Raw genomic sequence first — 22,242 nt, 5'->3', positions numbered from 1 at the left:
AAGGAAAGGAAAAAAATAAAAGGAGGTTAACCAATTTGTTCGCTTGCGGCTGCTGTAAGTGACAACAAAAGAGGTAGTGGAGCCGGTCAAGGCATTGTAGCTTTTTACAAATGAGTTTCCGTATTTCATTCGGATTCCATGCATATTGCATTTTCTATAAATACAGTATTTGCCAACTGTTCTTTTTTATTTTCACTCTCAAACTGAGTCAATGCAGTGCGTGGGCGGAGGTGCAGATGCAGCTGCAACAGCAACAGCAACAGCATCGGGGTGGCAGCATCAGCACCGAAAATAAATTTCAAATATGTCACAAGCAAAATGAGATAGAATTTTTAGGCGAATATTCGCTGTGCCATGCTGCGTGGGCAGCGATGGCCAAATGCAGGGGAAGTCAATGCGCTCTAGCCGAAAAAGTGAAAGCCAGCATCAATCATGTGAGCAGGCGTGGGGATATAGTTGTCAATCGATTCGCAAGAAGTTCAGGGTTGCCTGCTGAACTGAACCGTTCGACAATAGTTCTCTACGATCCAGACTACAAGGTGGTAAAACAATAACACTCCCCCACACACCAGACGTGCGATGTCTCAGCTAATTTTCATTGCCACAAGCGCGGACGGGCGTCCTTCAGGGCCTGCCAAATTCTAAATTTTGGCTAATTTGTCAACAGCCCCCCAGCATTATCCGCACATATCCGACAATTTGGGTAGAACCAAACATCTAACAAAAGCTGTACACATTCGCTACTTACACTATATGGATAGTCCGGATTGAATTACTGGAACCATGTGTCCGCTATAGAGAGCTTAGCTTGTACATACATAAATGGGCACCTAGCACTATTATATTTTGCATGCAAATTCCAGGACACAAGTGTGTACCCTCACGTAAAGATGATGCCAGAAATTCCAACTGACGAAGCAGATATGCGATAGACTGCATCAGCAGTAACCCACCAAGATGAGGCTCCTCCGTGCTTAGCCGCCTCCTTTGGCACTGACACTTGGCATTTCGCAACCTTCTCGAGCCAAGGCGAGCACTTCAGAAAATTGAAACTTTCAGTTTTATGCCACCATCGAGCACACAGCACAGTACTTTTACATGGCCAAGTGCAACTCTTTTGGCTGACTTTTCAATTTTCTAATATGCTTTAAAGCTTCTGCTTGATGCTGTTGGGAGCGGCGCCTATTGCTTAATTCGATTTTGCTTGACTTTGATGCTGGCAAACTTCATTTGTCCGACTCTAAAAGCGTGAAATAGGATTAGGCCGACGGAAATGCATTCAAGCTGACTTAAATCCATTTCTAGTTGGGCAACGATACAAAGTACCAACTAATAATCTATAGGAAATCAGATTTGAGAGGAGTTAGGGAAGAGAAAGTTGCAGTGCACGCAGTTTATGGAAGAGATCCAAATTAAATTAAGACTCCCAGAAGTATTCCACAAATAGCCATGACCAGAATGAAGTTACTTTGGGCCAAAACGATGACGGGTCAATACTTTTTTCCAGGCTTGTGGATAGATCAGCGTCAGTGCGGCGCCTTAATGCAAGTCTGTGAACGAATTGTATTTGGTAAATTTTCTTTACAGGAATCCGAAAGGATCGAACAAGGTGAAAATGAGCAGTGTACGAACTAAACATTTTACCATTTAACCATTTGGTAAACCATTTTTTTGTGAATCTCAAGACTCAAGCCACGGAGTACCATTAATAATACGAAAATGTACAGTAATTAGTATCTGATCTACATCCATACAACATTGAAATGCAGCCCTGAATATCGCTCCGATTATAATCGGGAGACAGCTCTGCTTTTCACTTTGAATTCCGGTTTGAGCAGGCGACGACTTTCAGTGTGAAAATCCGAACAGTCATCCTTTCGAAAATTGTGCCATGAGCGGAGCTCATGTAAAGTGGAAAATTAAATATAAAAATTAAAATTCCTCTCAGAGTCGTAGTGAGAAGTGTCGAACAAAATATTCTAAAACTGTATTTAGCACGCTCGTGTTCTCAAGTAAGTTCACACATATTTAAAGTGAAAAATTTCGCATTTGCCGCACACACGAACACACGCACGCACACACAAACGCCGGTTTTGTGAACTCACTTGACGAAAAGAAAGAGCGAGAAGAAAAAAGTTGCCAAATCAAAATGGTCACCGAGCCGAAGTCCGTTGAGCCCAAGGTCAGCACCAAGGAGGCGCAGTGCCAGTCATCGGACTGCGAGACTTTCCAGCAGGAGCCGGTCTCGCAAGTAAGCAGCCCGAAGGGCGCCCGTGTGGCGATCTTCAATGCCGAGGACTTCTTGTCGCGTGCTCAGATGAACGACAAAATCAACATCTTGCGCTCGCCCACCAAGCCGCCCAACGGGGTGCGCCAGCGCTCCGTCTACACCAACAAACCATCGCCGGTAAGTGAAATTCCAAGCAATAACTTGAAAGTTTCTTCAATTTTCAGACATTTTGTTTTACAAAACTGCCGCATCATCGCACTAGCAGGGTATCAACAGCGAGTTAACAGCCGCCGCAGTCTTAACAGCTCGGCAACAGCAGCATTGCCACATCACCTCATTGTCCTCTCCTGTTATTTCAGACCTTCTTATTTTCCGTCTCGCTCTTTTCCACCATTGCTCTCTTACTTTCCGACTTTAATATTCGAATTTTCCTTCTCTATTCCCCCCTCTTCACTTCTCTTCTAATACTATTCAAAAAAGTTTGGTTAATTTCTATAAAAATCAAATGCAAATTGGGAAAAACGCACACACGTATGTAAATACATATATGTATGTATGTATGTATATGCATGCGTTAACAGAATGTCGACAGAATGTTAGCAACAGTTGCAAAGTCATTCGATTTCTGCGCTGCTGACACTTTCTCTCGTATCTGTCGTTTTCTCTCCTGCCGGTATTCAATTATTTTCTGGAACTTTCACTTCCTCACCTCTTCATTTCCTTCCGGATCTAACTTCCGCTACTACCTCTCGCCTTCTCATCCACCCCCTCCCTTAGCAAGCAAGCTTGCGTGTCGGCATGACTGGGGGGCAGCTGTCCCAACGCATGAGCAACATCTCGCTGTCCTCCGGCACGGACTCCGTGGGCCACATGGATCGCGGCAGCAGCTCCAGTCTCGCTAGCAGCGCCACCGTTGGCACCAACACCATCACCAGCGGCATTTCCAAGGAGTGCGCCAATTACCCCGTCGGCAGTCAGTCGGCCCGTCCATACGTCCAACTGCCGGGCATACACATTTCCAACCCTCCCCAGTACGGGCCAGGGAATATGCAGGAAATAGACGCTGGCAAAATGGCGCACAACGGCAAGGCACTCACAGGGCGCTACAATGCCACGCCCACCTATGGCTTCGACAACGAGCAGAACTACTGCCTGGTAAGGGGCTCCTGCATATCTGTAAATCTAGCCGATTCTATGCTCAATCTCAGAATTCCCAACAGTTGCACAACTTCGAGCTCGAGAACCACACACCGCCGGCATGTCCCGGCTCTGGACCCATTGCCATGACGAACGGCACCATCCAGTTGCGCCTCCGCGATGGCGTGCGGTGAGTGTGGACGCCCCCAGCCCCTTGGCTCTTCTTTAAGACCGACCCCTAATGTTAATACCTTTCTTTGCATGGGGCAGCATTGACATGACTCTGGACAAGGCGGTGCGCGTGCTCAATCAGCGCAGCATGGTGGCAGTTGCTCTATCACGCAACTGCAGCAACTCGGCTTTGATCCACCCCAATGGACGCATCTTGCAGAGCGGCGCTAAAGTCGAAATAGTCACCTACGACGGCATGAAGGGCAATAACTTTGTGTGAGTGGGAATGGCCCTTACCCCCAACGTGGCATCTTTTGAATCCTTTGAATTATCTTCCCATTACAGTCGCTATGCCAAGATGTGGTACAAGGGTGTGAGCTTCACCAGCGAGGCGTGCGCTCTCATCTACCTGGTGGACACAGCCGGGACGCGCACCACAACCGAAACTTTCACCGATCTGACCAAGGACTACACCCTGGCAGTGTTCTATGAGTGAGTCCCCCGGCCAATTGCATCGCTTCTTATTTGGCTAATTTCGATTTAATTCCCGAACTTCTCGCAGCGACTCGCGGCATGGTCCCTCTTATATGGCTGAAGCCCATGACGTGATTGCCAATTCAGCTTACACCTGTACCGAGGATGGCACTGAGATCTATGACATAAACGGATTTCGCATCACCCAGGCAGCCGATGGCCTGGTGAAGGTCACTCGTGTGGACAACAAGTGCTTGATTCGCACCAGTCCCGGCAATGGATCGGCCACTTTGACCACACCTGGCATCCATTGCACTGCCTCTCTGGGCAAGACCTCGCATCTGTTTGTTCGGTGAGTGTCAAACCGATGCTCTCAACCTCTCCCTCCCCCTCCCCCTCGCCCGTCATCCTGCTCTGCTAACTTCCGTTCTGTTCTGTCCCTTGTAGTCGCAATGAGAAGCGCATGCACTTCGATGGATCCTGTTTCATTGTACGCAACGCCGGACACTCCGCCGGCTTCAATGAGAACAACCTGCTCATTGTCTACTAAGCGGCGTTCGTAGTCCGGAGATAGAAACGGCGCAGTGGTCGCCCATCCCACACGCACACACTCACACATGTCAACACATTTCACCTGGAACACATACATAGACACCTACAGCAGCACACTTGAGGGACCTTGACGTGGAGAGAGGGATTCAGTTAGGATCCCGGAATTAAGGAATATCAAAATCAATTTGGGAAATAAGTTAGAAAGCAAATATTTTCGTACAAAAACCAGCACCACACCACACCACACACACACACCTCAGCGAAGGAACTCAGCCCAGTCCTATCTGGGTTCCGATTGCTCGACATGGGCGCAACACAACCACACCACCAACCCCGAGGGAATACTAGTTTTCTTTCGTTTACCATTGCCTACATATATATCATGCCGTATATATGCGTGTATTACTAGTTGTTATTGCAAATCGGGTGCGCTTTCCTGCTTCCCCAAATCAGTTGGCCAAATCAGACCGATCTCAAGCTGAAGCGGAACCAATCAGAGCCGAATCGCATCGAACAGGTCCGTGCCAGCGTTTGGTGTTCAAAAAAAGAAACATCGTTTTTCTACTCGTTTCCATTTCGGCTTTTTCAGTTCTTCTAAATTGTTTCTTTTACGCAGTTCAGTTCTAAATTTTGTTTGATAGACTTTAAAAATGGCAAAACTCAAGAAAAAAAAGTTTAAAGAAATATCTCAAAAAAAAAATTTACAAAATTATGCACAGTTGGTGCGTCTGATTAAGCAACGTGTATTCAACAATTATAGTAGATCAGAGGCCCAAGAGAACTGGGCGTTACGTTTAGGCAACGTAACGCCAGTGCCGATACATTATTTCTAAGCTACCAGTTCTTTCAATGCAATCCAATAATGTTCATCCACACCCGTAGCATACAGACACTCGAACACGTAACCCATAATCACACACACCGCACACTCTTTACAAGAGGCAAAAGAAAGTGATTTATTTGCAAGAGGCCCAGCGCCAGCCACATTTAAAACAGCCCCAGAGATAGAACAGATCCTGTGAAAGGTAGAAAGTGAGAGTTTATTAAATTAACCCCAATTGTAATTTGATTAAAAGACACTTGTCCTGTGAGGAGGACAATGAAAGAAACCCCCATACAAACACAAAACATAGGCTTGATATATACATAAATACGATGGGATGTCCAATTATAATACAAAGTTAAGCCCAGTTTGAAAAACCGGGATTAGCCTTACGTCAATCTCCAACACCTAAATTTTCTATCATGTAAAGAGAAATTCATGTGCCCCAAAATCAATACTATGGAAGTATAATAAATTTAAAATGCAATCTGTTAATTCAATAAATTAATTTATTCCTTCAAAAGAATGGTGGAGCAATGGAGCTCGTTTCGTTTCCTACCCTCCATCCTTTGCTAATTTCTTGGTGGAAAGAAAATGTCGACTGCCTCCTGCCCCGTGCATTTATGTGTTCGAGTATTTATGTACCTTCTGTCATACATGGCCGGGGGTATCGTAAATTTACAACAAAATTGTTTTATGGCCCACTCCATGGGCCCTTCTGGCCCCCCTCAGGCGGAGCTTGGCGTTTACGCCGTCACCTGAAGTGCCATCAGGAGTTGGACAATTTCAGGCCCTAGACGACAGTTTGGTTCGGTTTCCCATCTTTAAGAGCACTTGGAATTTAATCATTTAAATTTCTGTGAGGATTTCCAAGAAAATAAATTTGAATATCTGCCGCTATAGAGTTTATATTTAAATCCGATTTAATGTAAAAGCGGATTACGCTCTTCCATTTTGAAGGGACTTCGGATAAGCCCTATCTTCGGAGACATCGGGATATGGAAGACCTTTTTGATCTCCAAAAACCAAGCTTCGCGGGGATACAAATATTTCGGTGAATTTTTAATCGCACATTTACGACACAGCTGTTTTTATTTTATCGTAGCGTGACAGCCCTGGGCGGCCAGTGTGTACACTCTTTTGGACTACAATATTGTTTGTCTTGCTGTTGACAGCGGTAAATTAGGCAAATGGAAGGAAAAGTACATTGATATTTAATTAGTAAAATGTCTTGAGCCTTGTCGTTACCTGCAAACAAATCCAAATGCACAGGGATATCGGATCGACTGTCATGCAGACTAAAGTTTCCAACAAACTTAACCTGGAGCTGGAGGTGGAGGTCGGCACGCGGCGCGGATGCTACAGCGCTGGCTGTGGCTGTTGATAAAGATTATTGGATAATGTCTTGGCGGAACTATCTGCCACGTCTGTCTCTGCCATTAGAAGAAAGTTGTTACATGGTTAGAGAAACACAAAGAGAGAGAAAGAGAGATGCATTCGGAAAGTGTGTGAAAGCGTGGAGAAGTGCGAGCGGGTGCGGAAGCCACAGCGTGGATACAGAAGCAGCAGTAAGTACAAATAGCCCAACCAGGGAAGGATCAAAATATTGATGTCTGGAATGGCTTTATTCAAGTGTGAGAGCCTAACGGGGACCGACCCCACATATGTATCTGTGGCATATTCAATGCTCACGCTTGTGTGACTGCGCCCCTGCGAGTCCTTGTCTGCATCCATTTGCCGCTCGCACACTTGTGCCCAACATCAAAAGCTTTTCACACTTAATTGGGCGTAAAATTAAATCAGAATTGATTAGAACACTTGAATGACAACAGCCATGGCCGTGTTGCTGATGTCAATGGCATCAGAGAGAGCCGCATCCTGCCAGCATCCAAGCCCCCAAGCCTCCCAGCTCCCAGCTCCCACTCCACCTCCTGCCAGCAATTCCGCTGGCATTCTAAGCATAAAGAAACTTTTTGGTTTCGATTTTCCCCAGCTGACGCACGGCACGGCAAGGCACGGCACGTCGGTGACTTCGGCCACGTTCCTGCCGCTTCTCGGGGCTCCTGCCACTTCCGAAGCCGGGCACTCCCGAGACAGAGCGCACTAATTGCTGCTGGGAACTTCCCTGAGGAGGCTCCCCCGCAACCCTGTTTTTCATCGGAAAGTTTATGAAATTCAATTTCCCCCAAAAATGGGGAATGGAATGGAAAAAGGCCGGGCATCAATTTTCCTGCATTATCGTTTAATGAGCCGACAATTATGCGAGGCCCCTCTGCTTCGGCACCATGCACGTCTATAGATATTCAATTAACTTGAATTCACAGCCATAACTCTCAGAACGAGTTCATTCCACATGCATTTGGCCAGGGCATAGGGCAAGTCAACTCGATTTCCGGCTATTAAGACATGGCTGAATTTCAGACGTGGAATGCAACGCCATGGAGTGCCGAGTCCAGGCAGGATAATTACATTTTAACCGGGTGATTCGAGCGGAGAGGAGAGTCGACAGCAACGTCAACGGTAATGGATAAATGCACATCTTCCGCCGCCCTTGGGGTCCTGGGAGCCGTCCTGGGGCACGGCACATTTAATGGGAAATGAATGGCAATGTTGGAGGTAGAAAATTATGAAAACGTTCCCAGGGGTAAGTTGTACGAAAACCAGCACGAAGTGCCCTCCATAATCTTCCACTTAAAGTTGATAAAAAACGTAAACGACTTTCATTTCGCCCGGGAGCGATACCTCTGACGAGGACTTCAAAGGACAGCTGGAAGACCCAGGACAAACTCGAGGCGAAAGTGAGTAGCTCATTGAATTGGATGGATTGTCATCCCAGTCGGTGACAGCAATCAAATCAATCACACCAGCCTCCACCTGAGTAGAGCAGGCAGTTCAAAGTGCGGCAGCCTTGGAGGATAAAGAATGGACCCCTTTTCTGACATTTGGTGATGTTTTGCGATGCAGCAAGAGATAATTCCTACACCGATTGGGGCAAAACTTGGGCTAGGTACAGCTGGCAAGGCCGATAGCTTGATCCGATTCATAAATAATATACAGCTAAGAGAACTATATGTTTGAATTCATTGGGAATCCGTGCGTGGTGATGTCTAATGCAGTTTGCGTAATTGAAACCCACTCGAAAGCAATTAAATTTCCTGTGGTTGGACCACTCTCCGGCAATGAGATTCGTTGGAGTAATTGCAATCGAGATTCCCAACTAATCTTCAGGTAAAACAATCCATAATGGAGCAGAAGTTTTGTTCGCACTCGGCATTTATCAAGTGTTTGTAGTGGGGCGGATCGAAGCTCAACTCTCCCACAACGCAATTGATGTAGCCGTCATAAGAAATGAAAACCGTTATGTTTCGTGGTATATATATAATTATGTGTGTGTATTTGGTTGGACGGTCGCGCGGTAGATCGGCCGTCTGAAGCGGGGGTGAAATCGTAACTGCCTAACTCTATGCCTTATGGTGCTTTTTCTGCCGTGAGCGCCGTGTGGATCGTGGATTGTGAATCCGAGCGCGCGAGAGCGAGTTGGGACCGGGGCGCACGGAGTTGGCACAGTGCGCGGATATTGTTTACGGCTGGCCTGAACATCCTCCCCCCTCCTTGCAGGATTGCAAAGTATAATGGGGTGGCCTATGGCTGGGCGTACGCCCCGGACCCGATTCATCCCAAAAAAGGCGCTCTGGACTTGACAAGGACGTCGACTCAGTGTCGCTGAGCGGGCTGGACGACGAGGGCGGCGTTTTGCATGGTTCGATTTAGATGGCGACGTTGCTCCCGAGGCTGAGCGGGCCGGACGACTAGACGTGGGTACGTGGAGTAGCGTGTGGTTGTTTTTGCCGGAGTGTTGGTGAGCCAGGCAGTTCCCGCAATACTGGTTGATAAGGACAGCTCGGAGTTTCTCTTCGGGGCTCAGGAGAAGAAATTGGTGGTAGGTCCGTAGCGGATGGACTCCTTGGCAGATTCGGCAACGGTAGGAGCCAATTTCCCGAGCACGTCGGTTCTCCCTGGTGCGGTTGGCGCGGGGACGTGGGGCCATATCTGGGTGCGGAGAACTAAATTGAAATAAAGGCGTCGAAGACACATTAGTAACGATCTTGGAACGGGTGAGAGGCACATTTAAGACATTGGAAATTGCCGCCCGGTTACATAGTCTGGTGAGGCTATGTTGATCTAAGGACGGATTCACCTTCGAGTTCAGGCTTGAATTCGGACCGGAGCGTAGAGCTTTCATACAGTGCATATTTTGGAAGTATTTCCGTCGGTCAGGAGACCGTTCGAGAACTTCTGCGGAGGGAGCTGGAAGGAAATTGCTGTCGTAAAAAGACCCCGAGTCTTCTACCAGTGTGATAGGTTTGACTAAATTTGACTCGAGAACGATGAGATTTGATTCATCACCTGAGGCACTGGACCTGTGAGTACCCAGCCGAAAATGGTCTCCTGCCCGAGGAGAGAGCCACAGATGTTGGTCAGTGAGCCACTTAACTGAATGGACGGAAGGATATCCGCTCCAATCAGGATATCTATTTGTGAACTCTCATAGAAGGTCGGATCCGCCCATGAGAGGTTCGGCAGGTCTCTCAAGAACCCTTGCGAGATCGGATGCGATGGAATATTCGCGGCCAATTCCGGAATAACGTAGGCTGTGGCATTTAGTTGTAAGCCCGGCTTAGTCGGAGAACGGATGGAAAAACTGCAGAGCTTCTTTGACTAAGCGGATACGGCATTATTTAGACCGGAGACCTGTGCCTGGATACGTTGGAATGGCAATTTGATCATGTCCACAAGACGTTCTGTAATGAACGTTGCCTCTGAGCCAGAGTCGATCAGAGCGCGGGCGTGGAAAGTTTTACCCAGGTGGCAAATATTAACGATGGCCGTGCCTAGGAGGACAGCTCTCGTACCGGAGGCGAAATATGACTGAACGTTTGGCTGGGCTTCGGACGAACTTGGATTTTGTACGCTTGGTACTCGTAGATGTAGCTCGGGACACGCTGAGGAATTTTGTGCCGTTGTGGAAATCGCCTCGCTGGAGTTTGCTGGATTGCTCCGGTGCAGAAGCGTATGGTGCCGGTCTCCACAAATTATGCAATTGTGGGCGCTTTGGCATGCTCGTATCTGGTGGCCACTTGCAAAGCAGTTCAAACAAAGCTGCTTTTGCTTAATGTAGTCGGAGCGAGCGCCAGCGGGCATTTGAAGGAAGTACGGGCATAACCGGATTGGATGATACTCTTTGGAGCAGAGATCACACGTGCTCCTCGTTTGATTCACTGTGGTCTCGAACGAGTGGGCACTCCTAGGATAAGGACTTCCTTGAGACCGAAACGGATTGTTTCTCGAATTGTCTGCAGTGCGTATGCTCGCCCTGGAGTGGGCCTGAGTCTCCATGCCTGGATGGTCGTCCTCGGTCACTTCGAGAGACAGGTACCGCTCCGCCAGGAACTTGTCCATGGCGTGCCAGGTGGGAATTTCGGACTTGTGCGTCACGGATTGCTCCCAGAGCTCTAAGGTCGTCTTTGGCAGCTTAGCGGAAATGAGGTACACTAAAACTCCGTCAGCGAAAACGCTGTCTGTGGAGACCTCGGAATGGGTGAGTGTCGTGAGGCACTTGTGGACGGCCCTCTGGAGCTCTTTTAGCGCTGCTGCTGACTCGGTACGGATTTGGGGCAGACTGAAAAGGATCTTTAGCTGGGCCTTGAGTATCAGCCTCTTGTTTTGGAAACGCTCACGGAGGGCGTTCCATGCGGACGCGAAACCCTCGTTCGTAAGTGGAGCCTGTGCCACTATGTCGTGGGCTGGTCACCGCAGCCAAGGCAAACTTAGACTGTGCGGAACTGGCGGCCATAGTGCTAGGAGCCGTGCGAGGGACTCCCGAGGGGAGCAACAAATCCTCGAAGGCATGTGGTGCGTGAACCCTGGACGTGGTCGGACCTCGCTCAGCTGGGGCCGGACGGGAAGATGTGGGCGTAGTGACTGAGCCGTTGGAGCTGGGTGGATGGGTCAAACTCAGCGAACTCACCCGCTTAAACTTCTTGCGAGATTTCTTCTCAACAGTGGGCATGTTTGCTGATGGATCTGCGATAACGCGTAGTGGAGTCGCAAAGGTAGGTGAGCGGAAATGGCGACGTGGAAGTTCAGAACTACGAACCGTGGATATGTGGTTTTGGTGGAATTTATTGCGAGTATTTAAATTATGGAAATAGTACACCGTGGCCGGAATATATAGATATAAATACTACGATTGAACTACGGTTGAAAACAATATACTCTCGAAATGCAGGGTAGCGCGTCACTTGGCGTTCCGTTACGGTCAAGCGCGGCAGCGAAAAATATTTTCCCAACAACTACAACGCAGGCAAACGGTGGAGAAGCGAAAGCGAAAAGAAAAACGAAAAGAATGCACCGCTGCTGCTGCTTGTATGTGTGTATGTATGGCTGCAAGTGCTATGTACCGCGGCTTGGGTTGAAGAGATGTCAAACAACGGGTAAAACGGTGGATAACCGTTTTATATACAATATGTATATTATATAGATGTGCAAGAATATGCTAATTTAAAATGCGTACGTATAGATATGTAAAATAAATACATATGTATGTATGTGCAGTATGTATGGATCGTTATTTTGTTGGTAGTATAATTAGTTAAATAAGGAGGCGCAGTGATTTGTTATTTTATTTCCTTATAAAACCGACAAACTATGGAACGTTGAGCATGCACGGAATAAACCACAGAAATAATTGCAAGAATATGCCTTTATGTTTGTTGCCAGCCGCTTGGATTGCGTTGCGATTTGTACATACATGTATGTATGTATGTTAGCAACGAAAGCTCAGTTGGTAGCTGGAGAGGTAAGAATATTATTTACACTGGATCGGAAGCTGAACGCAGGAGTTAGCTCGGATCAAATCAAACCTTTGGAGAAGTAGGAAGCCACAACCGTTGGCAGAACGAAGTATGGTTTAATTCGGAGCTAGAGCGTACATATGTATGTAGTAGTTTAAGTTGCTTGATGGCAACGAGTAACATTTATTTGATAAGTATGTTGGACTTAAAATTATAACAGCTCCAAGTTTTACAAGTATGTTTGTGAATAATTATATGCGTGTACGTCTGATGCGTGGCTGAACTGACAACTGACTATACTCTCTCAGAGCCGATTACTGCTCTATCCCGACGACACGACGAAAACACGACCGCTTCGTGTCTCTCTCTTTCCTTCGTTTCCTACATTCGGCTGTCCTGACGGACCATTCGCCTCGGATGGGTCTAGCCAAGGTTTCATATATTCTGAAACTGTAGAGGTCTTATAGGGACCCTCAGTATCCCCAATCTTCTCGACTTCGTACCTTCCATGATTCTTTACCCTAACCACCTTATACGGCCCTAGATACTTTCCTTTTAGCTTTAATCCAGTACCATACTGAGTACGCTTGATAGCTACTAGCTCATTAACCTCATACTGTCTATCTAGTTTCCTTTTTAAGTCAAAACTCTTCTTGTTTTCCTGCTGTAACCGTGCAATGTTTTCAACTACTTCCTTTCTAATTTTTTCGCGGTCCTTGTTCAACGCTTCGATAAGTGATTCTTCCAATATTTCTTTTATTTTTGGATCCAATTCTATACGCATGTCTAGCCCAGTCAATATCTTGAAAGGTGTTACCTTGGTACTTCGCGGCTCAACACTGTTGATCATTTGCTGTACTTTTCCTAGATGCTTATACCAACTACCGGAATTACCCTGACACAATTTCGACAACATAGGCACCACTATCTTGTGCATCCTTTCGACTTGACCATTCCCACGTGGAACGCCTGTGGCAATCATTAAATGCTGTATTTTCTCTCTCTCACAATATTCACGAAACAAATTGGACATAAACGCTGCACCCCTATCCGTCACTATTCTGTTCGGATTACCAAAACTAGTCCCCTGAATTTCCAAACACTTAACGACCTCTTTCTTACCTGTAATACGTGTAGAATATAACCAAACAAACTTAGAAAATCCATCAACGACAACCAGTATATAATTGTACTGTTTTTTAGTCATTTCCATTGGTCCAACGTGATCATGTGATACGTTTTTAACGGCATATCACCCTTGTCTATTGGTTGCAAATAACCCTCACGGTTTCCTGTCTTTTCATTGACAATGATACACTCGACACAACTATTTATTACGCGCCATACTTTGTCTTTTAACTTCGGAATATAATACGACTTTTCAATGATATCTTGTGTCTTTTTAACTGAAAAATGTCCTTGCTTATGTGCTATTGATATAATCTCATTTTCCAACTGAGCTGGTACTACGATGAGCTCCTTATCCGGATCCTTAAACAAAATCTGATTCTGAATATAATAATCCTCATATTCCTTGTCCTCCACAATACTTTTAACAGCCTTAACCCAATCGTCGGTTAGCTGAGCTTCTTTCAAACGATGAGCTATACTTTCGGTCACCATAAAACAAGATACACGACTCAACGCGTCAACGTGCCTCATCTTCGTTCCTGAGCGATGTTCTATAACATAACTAAAATCTTGTAGGTACATGGACCAACGTGCTACTCTCAAAGGAACGTCTTTCTTTTTGATCGTCAGTGTAAATGCATTACAATCTGTGACAATTTTGAACTTTATACCCAAAACGTATACACGCCATTTCGCTAAAGCTTCGATAATTGCCAGAACCTCAAGGTCATAAGCAGGATCTTTCTCTTCACATGGCTTAGTCCTACGGCTCATATATTGAACTGGATGGAATTGGCTGTCTTCCAAACTCTTTTGCAGTAACACGGCTCCATACCCCCATTTTGATGCATCAGTATGGATTTCTGTCTCCAACTTCGGGTTGTACATTTCTAAAACAGGTCTACTAATCAATGCTACCTTTAGTTGTTCAAACGCAACCTGATGTATCTCCTTAAATTCAAATTTAACATCCTTCCGCAGCAGATCTGTCAATGGTTTTGCAATAACAGCATAACCCTCAATAAACTTTCGGAAATAAGAAGTCAATCCTATGAAACGCTGCACTGTTTTTTTATCAACTGGCACTGGGAACTTTTCGACTGCCCTCGTCTTCTCATCACTTGGTCTTATCGTATTCTTTTCTATTATATACCCCAGAAAATTAACCTTTTGTCGTAACAGCTGACACTTTCTCCAATTTATACGTAGCCCATTCATTTCCGCTATCTTCAGTACTTTTCTCAACTTTAACAAAGCCTCTTCTATATCTTGACTACAAATAATAACGTCATCCATATAGACTGCTGCTTCATTATTCTTTACCAAATCTCTCAACACAGCCATTATAAATCTGGTAAACACCGCTGGAGAATTTGAAATTCCAAATGGTACATATAAAAATTCGAACTGACCATTCTGAGTCACAAAAGACGTATATTTTTGAGACTCGACTTCTACAGGCACATGGAAAAAACCATTCGTTAAATCCAACGTGGTGAAATACTTTGCACCCTGCAGTTTCTCCAACACTGTATCCATATGTGACATTGGAAAGTTATCGCGAACTATTTTCTCATTCAGCTTTCGGTAATCACAGCATAGTCTCTTGCTACCGTTCTTTTTGGGTACCAACACTACTGGTGATGCATACTCCGATGTACTTGGCTTTATAATCTTCTGAGCCAGCCACTCTTCCACTTGCTTGTCCACGATTTCCTGTTCACACAACGGTAATCGTCTCGGATGCTGGAAAACTGGAATCTCATCCACTAATACAATTTTCATTTTTATCGGCGCATCTACATTTCTCTGAGGTTGGTACTTTCCTACCATACCCCTAACCTCTCTAGCATGTACTTCACTGAGATGACCAACATCAATTGAAAACTCCTTCTCAACTTCGTCAATACTTGACATGCAAATGCCTTTATATTCATTAAACAATTCCACGCATGAGGACGATGCTACCTGATCAAGTTTCTTATCTTTATCCTCGCCACAAACTCTACGAACAAATCTTGTTCCTGTCTTAGAAACTTGCATGTCCACATGATCCAGAATAGTCCTTCCTAAAATGGCTTCAAAACCAATATCCTCGTCTGGAATGACATGAAATTCTACCTCCATTCGCGTACTTAATATCCTTTAATTCCAAACCTGATGGAGTGAAAATACCTGACGGCTTATAGGCCTCTTTCTTATCTCGAATAATGTTCGTATTCGATCTCTTTTCTTGTCTGGTTTCGACCTTGACATTACAGCTTGCAGCACGGTGTCCTGGTTGGCCACATTTGAAACAACAAAAATCATTTTTGGGACAATCTTTCCTCAAATGCGATTTGTCTCCACACTTAAAACATTTCCTAAAATTCTCTGCCATCGACCCTTTCACCGAACTCTCACTTTTATTACTCAGCGGCCAATTCTTACTCATCGGCTTGGATCCGCCTCTAGCTTTCTGGTAAACATCGATCTGAAATTTAAGCTCCTTTAAGTTTCTAGCTTGGTACAGCATTGCCTTACTTGCCCCAGCGTCTGGTATACCATCCACAAAATATTCGATTAAACTCTCATCATCTAGTTTAATTGGCTTGGCTATCTCCATTAACGCATACAAAAACTCATGCAACGACTCTCCTTTTTTCTGCTGGCGCTTTTGCAACATTCTATGTACTTCTACGGACGACAGTTTAACACTAAACTCATCCAACAGAGTTGCCTTCACCGAATTCCAGTTACGAATATCACGCAAACTACGAACGAAAGATTTTGCTGCACCAACTAACAACTGCTTGGCATAAATGAATAATTGTAATTGACTCCATTGAACAGTAGCTGCGCATTCTTCTAATTCCTCTATCCATTGATTGATGTCGGGGTTATTAGAACCAGAAAATTGTGACACACTACCTTCCACGTCTTTTAGCGTAAACCAAGATTTATACTCTGCCTGTCGCGTACCTGGTTGAACTGCTACGGTATCATCCTCTGCTGTTACTACGGACTCATCCTCTGACTCTTCTTCATCCTCAACTGGAAAGCCGTGATGTATTAATAGTCTATCTTGCAAATCGCGCTTTCGTCCCGTCGTCTGCAACGCAAGCTCTCTTAACTTCTCTCGCAAATCTGCGACTCTCAGTGTCATTATCTCTTCAACTTGCATCGTGACGACTTAAATACAAAATAATTGATATTAGCTTATATCTAAGAAAATGTAATTAAATCAACTTAAACAACCTTATTACTGCTGGCCTGTTAACAATTTTCCAGTTAACATCGACTCCGAAAACGCCTTTAAAGTCGTCACTGTTAACGATCGCTTCTCTGTTAACGCTCACCTTACTATGGGTTTACCCTTGTTCACTCTCGCTTCTGCTTCCTTTGGAACGAACGCACTCAGATTGTCGTCTCTGTGCCGCTTGTCTCCTTGTAGCTCTAGCCTCTCAGACGCAATGCACAACAACAACAACGAAGGTTTTGATTCTTGCTGTGTTTGCTGCCGTCTGCCGTCGTTTTGTCGCTTCTGCTCTCTTTGGAACGAACGCGCTCAGATTGTCGTCTCTGTGCCGCTTGTCTCCTTGTAGCTCTAGCCTCTCAGACGCAATGCACAACAACAACAACGAAGGTTTTGATTCTTGCTGTGTTTGCTGCCGTCTGCCGTCGTTTTGTCGCTTCTGCTCTCTTTGGAACGAACGCGCTCAGATTGTCGTCTCTGTGCCGCTTGTCTCCTTGTAGCTCTAGCCTCTCAGACGCAATGCACAACAACAACAAAGAAGGTTTTGATTCTTGCTGTGTTTGCTGCCGTCTGCCGTCGTTTTGTCGCTTCTGCTCTCTTTGGAACGAACGCGCTCAGATTGTCGTCTCTGTGCCGCTTGTCTCCTTGTAGCTCTAGCCTCTCAGACGCAATGCACAACAGCAACAACGAAGGTTTTGATTCTTGCTGTGTTTGCTGCCGTCTGCCGTAGTTTTGTCGCTTCTGCTCTCTTTGGAACGAACGCGCTCAGATTGTCGTCTCTGTGCCGCTTGTCTCCTTGTAGCTCTAGCCTCGTGTTCGCCAAAATTTCCAAATACACGCACAAATCTCACTTGCAAATGTTGTTGTCTTGGGCTTATCCCGGACGAGCCCCCAATTTGTAGTAGTTTAAGTTGCTTGATGGCAACAAGTAACATTTATTTGATAAGTATGTTGGACTTAAAATTATAACAGCTCCAAGTTTTACAAGTATGTTTGTGAATAATTATATGCGTGTACGTCTGATGCGTGGCTGAACTGACAACTGACTATACTCTCTCTTGCTATCGGCTCTCTCAGAGCCGATTACTGCTCTATCCCGACGACACGACGAAAACACGACCGCTTCGTGTCTCTCTCTTTCCTTCGTTCCCTACATGTATGTACATATGCCACGGGAACTCGGACTGGGATGGAAAACTCGCACAAAATCACTGCACTGTTGTTAGGCACAATCGAAGAGTACTTATCTTGAACTTGGAGCGATCCGCCGATGCTGGCTGGGGTGAGCTTCTCCTTATGGGGAAGGCGAAGATCCGGCTCGAAGGACCAATGTTTGTAGTGGGGCAGATCGAAGCTCAACTCTCCCACAACGCAATTGATGTAGCCGTCATAAGAAATAAAAACCGTTGTGTTTCGTGGTATATATATAATTATGTGTGTGTATTTGGTTGGACGGTCGCGCGGTAGATCGGCCGTCTGAAGCGGGGGTGAAATCGTAACTGCCTAACTCTATGCCTTATGGTGCTTTTTTTGCCGTGAGCGCCGTGTGGATCGTGGATTGTGGATCCGAGCGCGCGAGAGCGAGTTGGGACCGGGGCGCACGGAGTTGGCACAGTGCGCGGATATTGTTTACGGCTGGTCTGAACATCAAGTTTGAAGTTTTAATTTGCTTTCGCCCCAACAAAAACAACTACAGAATACAGAATAACAAAAGTGTCAACACGATTTTAATTGAGTTTAATTAAGCCGCAAAGTAAAGCCTCTAAGCACTCTTGTCTGTGGACCGACCAACAGAAATTTAAAATATTTGCGCTAATCCACTTGGCAACGGCCTAACAGAAATGAACAGCTGGTGCCAGTCCAGGCCTCTTCAATGGGCCAACTTTCGGATAAAAGAGGTACGTGCCAAAGGCTTCAAATACTCGTATTTGCTGGGGCCAAAGTACGTACAATAAAATCGAAGCAATCCGAAGAGCAAAGTTGCGATCTGGAAATTTATGGATGGCGAAGGCCAAAATGTTTTGCTGTAGGCCCAGGCCCAGGCTGAACCCATTTGTTGGCCCAGCTCTGAAAATGTCACATGCTCCTCACACCCACAGCTACACCCACAGCTACACCCACACCCTGTGTGGTCTGGGTCTTGGCCGTCTGGGTCCGTCTCGGCCGGATTTGTCTGCGCCAAAGTTCACTGACACTTTTATGAGTTTTCTTGGGTCGACGAAAATATTTTTTCCACATTTCGCATTCGACCGAGTGGAAATGAAATCCCCTTGGAGCATAGATAGAATATTTCAGAGCAGTGCTCGCTGCCAAAAGCTTACTGTTACACATTCGTTCAGCGAAACGAAATCCAGTTAATTAAAATGTGGCAAGCAAATAATCAACAAGCAATTCAAACTAGAAAAAGACCACAATTCTGCTTCCTCTCTGCCTTTGCCTGCCGTAAATGGCCGTCCAAGTGGTAATGGCTCGACAAAAATCCCACATTCATATTTACGAACCATAAATATGGACTCGTACTACCAAAAAAAGGAAAGGAAAAAAATAAAAGGAGGTTAACCAATTTGTTCGCTTGCGGCTGCTGTAAGTGACAACAAAAGAGGTGGTGGAGCCGGTCAAGGCATTGTAGCTTTTTATACCCGATACTCACAATGAGTATTGGGGTATATTAGATTTGTGGTGAAAATGGATGTGTGTAACGTCCAGAAGGAATCGTTTCCGACCCCATAAAGTATATATATTCTTGATCAGCATGAATAGCCCAGTCGATTGAGCCCTGTCTGTCTGTCCGTCTGTCCGTCCCTTATAGCGCCTAGTGCTCAAAGACTATAAGAGCTAGAGCAACGATGTTTTGGATCCAGACTTCGGTGATATGTCACTACTACAAAAACATTTCAAAACTTCGCCCCGCCCAGTTCCGCCCCCACAAAGGACGAAAATCTGTGGCATCCACAATTTTAAAGATATGAGAAAACCAAAAACCCAGAATCGTAGAAAGTGACCATATCTTTTAGACTGCTGAATCTGAATTGGATCGTAATATTAATATAGCCAGCATCAAGAAAACAATTTCATTTTTTCTCGCCCTGTCTCTCTCTAACACACACGTAGCATAGGTGGCTTTGCTTAGAGTAAAACATTAGCGCCTAGATATCAGGGACTATAAAAGCTAGAGGAACCAAATTTGATATGCACACTCCTAACATATCGGACCGAGACGAGTTTGTTTCAAAATTTCGCCACAACCCCTTCCGCCCCCGTAAAGGACGAAAATCTGGGGATATTCACAAATCTCAGAGACTATTAACGCTAGAGTAACCAAATTTGGTATCCGCACTCCTGTTAGATCTCACTTTAAACCGTATATCTCAAAATTTCGCCCCACCCTCTTCCGCCCCCACAAAGGACGAAAATCTGTTGCATCCACAATATTGAGGATACGAGAAAACTAAAAACGCAGAATCATAGATAATGATCATATCTATTAGATTGCTGAATCTGGATCAGATCAGATAATTTTTATAGCCAAAAGGAACAAATCAATTTTCAGTGGCTACGCAGCTCCCGACGTCACGATCATACTGATTTTCTGTCTCTCTCGCACGAACTCTTTGTTGAGTCGTTTAATATTAGCGGCGTCCGCCGGAGGAGAGCCATACTGACTAAGTATCGGGTATAAATGTAGAGTTGCGGTCTCCGCAGCAACTCACAACGTTCCCCCTCGTTACAAATGAGTTTCCGTATTTCATTCGGATTCCATGCATATTGCATTTTCTATAAATACAGTATTTGCCAACTGTTCTTTTTTATTTTCACTCTCAAACTGAGTCAATGCAGTGCGGGGGCGGAGGTGCAGATGCAGCTGCAACAGCAACAGCAACATCAACAGCATCGGGGTGGCAGCATCAGCACCGAAAATAAATTTCAAATATGTCACAAGCAAAATGAGATAGAATTTTGAGGCGAATATTCGCTGTGCCATGCTGCGTGGGCAGCGATGGCCAAATGCAGGGGAAGTCAATGCGCTCTAGCCGAAAAAGTGAAAGCCAGCATCAATCATGTGAGCAGGCGAGGGGATATAGTTGTCAATCGATTCGCAAGAAGTTCAGGGTTGCCTACTGAACTGAACCGTTCGACAATAGTTCTCTACGATCCAGACTACAAGGTGGCAAAACAATAACACTCCCCCACACACCAGACGTGCGATGTCTCAGCTAATTTTCATTGTTACAAGCGCGGACGGGCGTCCTTCAGGGCCTGCCAAATTCTAAATTTTGGCTAATTTGTCAACAGCCCCCCAGCATTATCCGCACATATTTATTTAGGTAGAACCAAACATCTAACAAAAGCTGTACACATTCGCTACTTACACTATATGGATAGTACGGATTGAATTACTGGAACCATGTGTCCGCTATAGAGAGCTTAGCTTGTACATACATAAATGGGCACCTAGCACTATTATATTTTGCATGCAAATTCCAGGACACAAGTGTGTACCCTCACGTAAAGATGATGCCAGAAATTCCAACTGACGAAGCAGATATGCGATACACTGCATCAGCAGTAACCCACCAAGATGAGGCTCCTCCGTGCTTAGCCGCCTCCTTTGGCACTGACACTTGGCATTTCGCAACCTTCTCGAGCCAAGGCGAGCACTTCAGAAAATTGAAACTTTCAGTTTTATGCCACCATCGAGCACACAGCACAGTACTTTTACATGGCCAAGTGCAACTCTTTTGGCTGACTTTTCAATTTTCTAATATGCTTTAAAGCTTCTGCTTGATGCTGTTCGGAGCGGCGCCTATTGCTTAATTCGATTTTGCTTAGGCCGACGGAAATGCATTCAAGCTGACTTAAATCCATTTCTAGTTTGGCAACGATACAAAGTACCAATTAATAATCTATAGGAAATCAGATTTGAGAGGAGTTAGGGAAGAGAAAGTTGCAGTGCACGCAGTTTATGGAAGAGATCCGAATTAAATTAAGACTGCCAGAAGTATTCCACAAATAGACATGACCAGAATGAAGTTACTTTGGGCCAAAACGATGACGGGTCAATACTTTTTTCCAGGCTTGTGGATAGATCAGCGTCAGTGCGGCGCCTTAATGCAAGTCTGTGAACGAATTGTATTTGGTAAATTTTCTTTACAGGAATCCGAAAGGATCAAACAAGGTGAAAATGAGCAGTGTACGAATTAAACATTTTACCATTTAACCATTTGGTAATTTGGTAAACCATTTTTTTGTGAAGCACAAGACTCAAGCCACGGAGTACCATTAATAATACGAAAATGTACAGTAATTAGTATCTGATCTACATCCATACAACATTGAAATGCAGCCCTGAATATCGCTCCGATTATAGTCGGGAGACAGCTCTGCTTTTCACTTTGAATTCCGGTTTGAGCAGGCGACGACTTTCAGTGTGAAAATCCGAACAGTCATCCTTTCGAAAATTGTGCCAGCGAGCGGAGCTCATGTAAAGTGGAAAATTAAATATAAAAATTAAAATTCCTCTCAGAGTCGTAGTGAGAAGTGTCGAAAAAAATATTCTAAAACTGTATTTAGCACGCGCGTGTTCTCAAGTAAGTTCACACATATTTAAAGTGAAATATTTCGCATTTGCCGCACA

The 22,242-nt window shown here is 45.2% G+C and overlaps 1 protein-coding gene across 2 annotated transcripts; it reads left to right on the top strand.

The window, feature by feature from the left end:
- The first annotated feature begins 2,128 nt into the window (after nt 1-2,128).
- Nucleotides 2,129-4,642, top strand: LOC117194685. Of its 2 annotated transcripts, none has more exons than XM_033399196.1 (7): nt 2,129-2,407; nt 3,008-3,385; nt 3,451-3,557; nt 3,638-3,814; nt 3,884-4,030; nt 4,101-4,364; nt 4,460-4,642. In XM_033399196.1, the coding sequence occupies exons 1-7, from the start codon at nt 2,150-2,152 to the stop codon at nt 4,560-4,562; spliced, it is 1,434 nt and encodes a 477-aa protein (XP_033255087.1). In that variant the 5' UTR covers nt 2,129-2,149; the 3' UTR covers nt 4,563-4,642. The 2 variants fall into 2 exon arrangements, with proteins under 2 accessions (XP_033255087.1, XP_033255086.1); XM_033399195.1 differs by having other exon boundaries at nt 3,439-3,557.
- Nucleotides 4,643-22,242: the final 17,600 nt, after the last annotated feature.

This window comes from Drosophila miranda (genome assembly GCF_003369915.1).
Source record: "Drosophila miranda strain MSH22 chromosome Y unlocalized genomic scaffold, D.miranda_PacBio2.1 Contig_Y3_pilon, whole genome shotgun sequence".
Classification (NCBI taxonomy): Eukaryota; Metazoa; Arthropoda; class Insecta; order Diptera; family Drosophilidae; genus Drosophila; species Drosophila miranda.
Note: the sequence above shows the minus strand (reverse complement) of the source record. Positions and strands in the feature narration are given on the sequence as shown.